The sequence below is a fragment of the Limulus polyphemus genome, unplaced genomic scaffold, assembly GCF_000517525.1.
Source record: "Limulus polyphemus unplaced genomic scaffold, Limulus_polyphemus-2.1.2 Scaffold4616, whole genome shotgun sequence".
Classification (NCBI taxonomy): domain Eukaryota; kingdom Metazoa; phylum Arthropoda; class Merostomata; order Xiphosura; family Limulidae; genus Limulus; species Limulus polyphemus.
Window position 1 is genome coordinate 38,995 of NW_013670226.1, and position 3,946 is coordinate 42,940.

The 3,946-nt window shown below is 33.7% G+C and overlaps 1 protein-coding gene across 1 annotated transcript in view; it reads right to left on the reverse strand.

The window, feature by feature from the left end:
- LOC111088869 (roundabout homolog 2-like) overlaps positions 1-3,946 on the reverse strand; it is a 59,125-nt gene that overhangs the window by 19,662 nt on the left and 35,517 nt on the right. The window contains exon 2 of the mRNA XM_022400032.1: positions 616-911. Within this exon, the coding sequence (XP_022255740.1) occupies positions 616-911 (296 nt within the window). The remainder of the gene's footprint in view (positions 1-615; positions 912-3,946) is intronic.

Genomic DNA, 3,946 nt, shown 5'->3' on the forward strand with positions numbered 1-3,946 from the left:
TTAGACATTGTTAATAGATATATATATATATATTTGTTAGTCATAATTAGACATTGTTAATAGATATATATATATATATATATATTTGTCAGTCATAATCAGACATTGTTAATATACATATATATATATTTATTTAGTAGTCATAATTAGACATTGTTAATATACATATATATATATTTATTTAGTAGTCATAATTAGACATAGTTATATATATTTATACGTATTAGTCATAATTCAGAGAAACGATGGAACGATCTTCTTAACTTTTAAGGTCACATTATGATTTCCCCTCTCGAGCTATGCTTGCATTAGTTTATGTATAAACATTTATTTACCGCCTCCAGTGTCATATTGTGGCTCCCGTACCTTGCTTATGTCAATATATGTATGAAAATACATATATAACCTCCAGAGTTACATCGTGACTCCCGTACGTTGCTTACATCAACATATATGTATATAAACTCATTTACAACTTCTAGAGTCACATTATGACTCCCCTTGCTTTGCGTAGATTAATATATATTTATATTAGAACTCAGTTCAAACTTTCTGACGCTGATTTTCAATACCCCTCTTTTGTTTGGACAATACATATGTATATGAAAAACTTACTTGCAACCTCGAGCGTCGCGTTATGACTTCTTGCTTCACCCAGGTTATTTCGCGCGACGCACCAGTAAGTCCCTGTGTCCTGGTCCCTCTTCCCGTGTAAGACATGAAGAAAAAGAGAGATCCACCGTTTGGTAAGACAATCCGATTGGAAGTCCCTTCTACCAGTTTTCCATTGTGATACCATTCAATTACCGGGGTCGGTTCTCCGTCCGCTTTACAGTTGAGTTTAGCAGGCTGTTGTTTTTTAACCAGCAAATCTCTTGGATGCTCTGTAATTCTGGGAGCTCTTGACTGGGCTGTATAACATAAAGAAACATTAACATGTAATGGGAGCTCTTGACTGGGCTGTATAACATAAAGAAACATTAACATGTAAATTATCTGTAGCAACTAATGTTGGGTAAAAAGATGTTGAAGTAAAACAACGGAGTGGTAATGGAGTTCAATAATATTTCATTGTCCTTTTATTATGATAATATTAAAACTACTTAATATCCACTCGGAATATTATAATACTACTAAAACTACTTAATATCCACTCGGAATATTATAATACTACTAAAACTACTTAATATCCACTCGGAATATTATAATACTACTAAAACTACTTAATATCCACTCGGAATATTATAATACTACTAAAACTACTTAATATCCACTCGGAATATTATAATCCTGGCTTTTTTCAAACAAACACACAATATTAATAATAAACCCTATGAATAGAACAGAACTTCTGTAGTCCACAAGTCGATGTTTATAAATGATATAAATGTACGAGGAAAAAGATAAAGTATAACATCATAATATATGTATAACACAATATCCCGCATAGAATCATATTCTACTAGAACAACATATCCTGCGTAGAACACTATAACCTGTATATAACACCATATCCTATCTGGAACAACATATCCTGCGTAGAACACTATAACCTGTATAAACACCATATCCTATCTGGAACATCACATCCTGTATATAACACCATATCCTATCTGGAACATTACATCCTGTATATAACACCATATCCTATCTGGCACATCACATCCTGCATAGAACACCATAATCTATGTATGACACCATATTCTGCATAGAATCGTGTTCTATGCAGGATATGATGTTCCAGATAGGATATGGTATTCTACGCAGGATATGGTGTTCTAGTAGAATATTACATCCTGTGTAAAATATCATATCATATCTAGAAAATCACATCCTGTATAAAACACCATATCTCCATATTCTATGTATAACACTATATCCTATCTAGAATAATATATCCTGGTTAGAACACCATATCTCCATATTCTATGTAGAACACTATATCCTAACTAGAATAATATATCCTGGTTAGAACACTATATCCTATCTAGAATAATATATCCTTGTTAGACAACCATATCCTATCTAGAATAATATAACCTGGTTAGAACACCATATCCTATCTAGAATAATATATCCTGGTTAGAACACCATATCCTATATAGAATAATATATCCTTGTTAGACCACCATATCCTATCTAGAATAATATATCCTGGTTAGAACACCATATCCTATCTAGAATAATATATCCTGGTTAGAACACCATATCCTAGAATAATATATCCTTGTTAGAACACCATATCCTATCTAGAATAATATATCCTGGTTAGAACACCATATCCTATCTAGAATAATATATCCTGGTTAGAACACCATATCTCCATATTCTATGTAGAACAACATGCCATTTCGAACTATTCCGCATAAGCTATTTTCATCTAGAGTTTTGACGTGTTTCATTCCGAACAAAACTGTGTTATTCTGTTGAAAATAACTGGTAGATTGTTAAACTTTACATTAGGGCTACGTTACATGAGAAGTCTTCACCACACATTCGAAAAGTAGAACAGGCAGAGAAACAAAGCGATCGGAATTCTCTATACCATCTCTCTCACTGAGCGAATCTAATAGAATATATTATGCAAATACAAAAGAACACCGTGTCTGAACACATTACTGATAATATATGAATACTGTTCTGGGGGATTATTTCATGGGGGATAGACGGATAATGTATAACTCCATAAAATTCAAGAAATAGTTTTTTTTAGTCGTATCAATTCGCACAAACAAGACAAATAGGAAATTTGAGATTCAAGATTTCCAGTTAATAAGCAGTTTTAACCTTTTTTTTAGCCATAGTTGCTAAGCCTGTATCTTTATACTGTAAGAAAGGAAATGAACGCGAAAGCAGTCTCAACAATTTCAAACAATTTGAACAATGCCAGCAGAAGTTGCAGAAGAAAAGTTGAAAATCCCAATAGGTGAAAGAGGCAATAATTTTGAGTAAAATCCAATAATCAGTGAAGCCGTTGTAAAGAAAACCTTCTGGTGTCGAACGCGTTGCAGATGACGCAATTTAAGTCCGAGACTGCTGATCGATGAAGACGATACTGTTTAATTTAGTCGTTGGCCGGCTGGACGATGATATACATTCAAACACAATAAATACGTTCTGCATTTATGAAAGACAGACTATTTTTTGTTTGTCTTTTGAATTAAACCGATAATTCTCACATTGAAAATATGCTAATAAATATCAGTGTATTCTAATAAAATATGCGGGTTTAAATATCGTGATTAGGCTGGTACACGTAGTGATGAGTCAAGTACAAAACTATATATAAAAACGACTGCCAAATTAAAGACTCGCCAATTAAAAGCTTTCACAGTAAAGTGAAATGACAGCTTAAAGCTTGTTAACAGAACACACATTTCCTCGAAAACTACTAAATTACTCAAACAGCTGTTCTAAAACGGGAATAAACCAGTACAACTTAAAGTTTAATAGCCAGTTATAGTTCGGGAAATTTGAGTGTTCAACTACTGCAAGAATATTGGCAACGGTTGTAGGATGGAAATAAACCAACTCAAACTAGTGCCCTAAAAGCCAACAATAGTACAACTGGCTAGAGTGTTCAGCTACTGCAAGACTATTGGCAACGGTTGTAGGATGGAAATAAACCAACTCAAACTAGTGCCCTAAAAGCCAACAATAGTACAACTGGCTAGAGTGTTCAGCTACTGCAAGACTATTGGCAACGGTTGTAGGATGGAAATAAACCAACTCAAACTTGTGCCCTAAAAGCCAACAATAGTACAACTGGCTAGAGTGTTCAGCTACTGCAAGACTATTGGCAACGGTTGTAGGATAGAAATAAACCAACTCAAACTAGTGCCCTAAAAGCCAACAATAGTACAACTGGCTAGAGGGTTCAACCTCTGAAATATTATAGACAGCGGTTGTAGGACAGAAATAAACAAAATATCATAACAGCCAATAA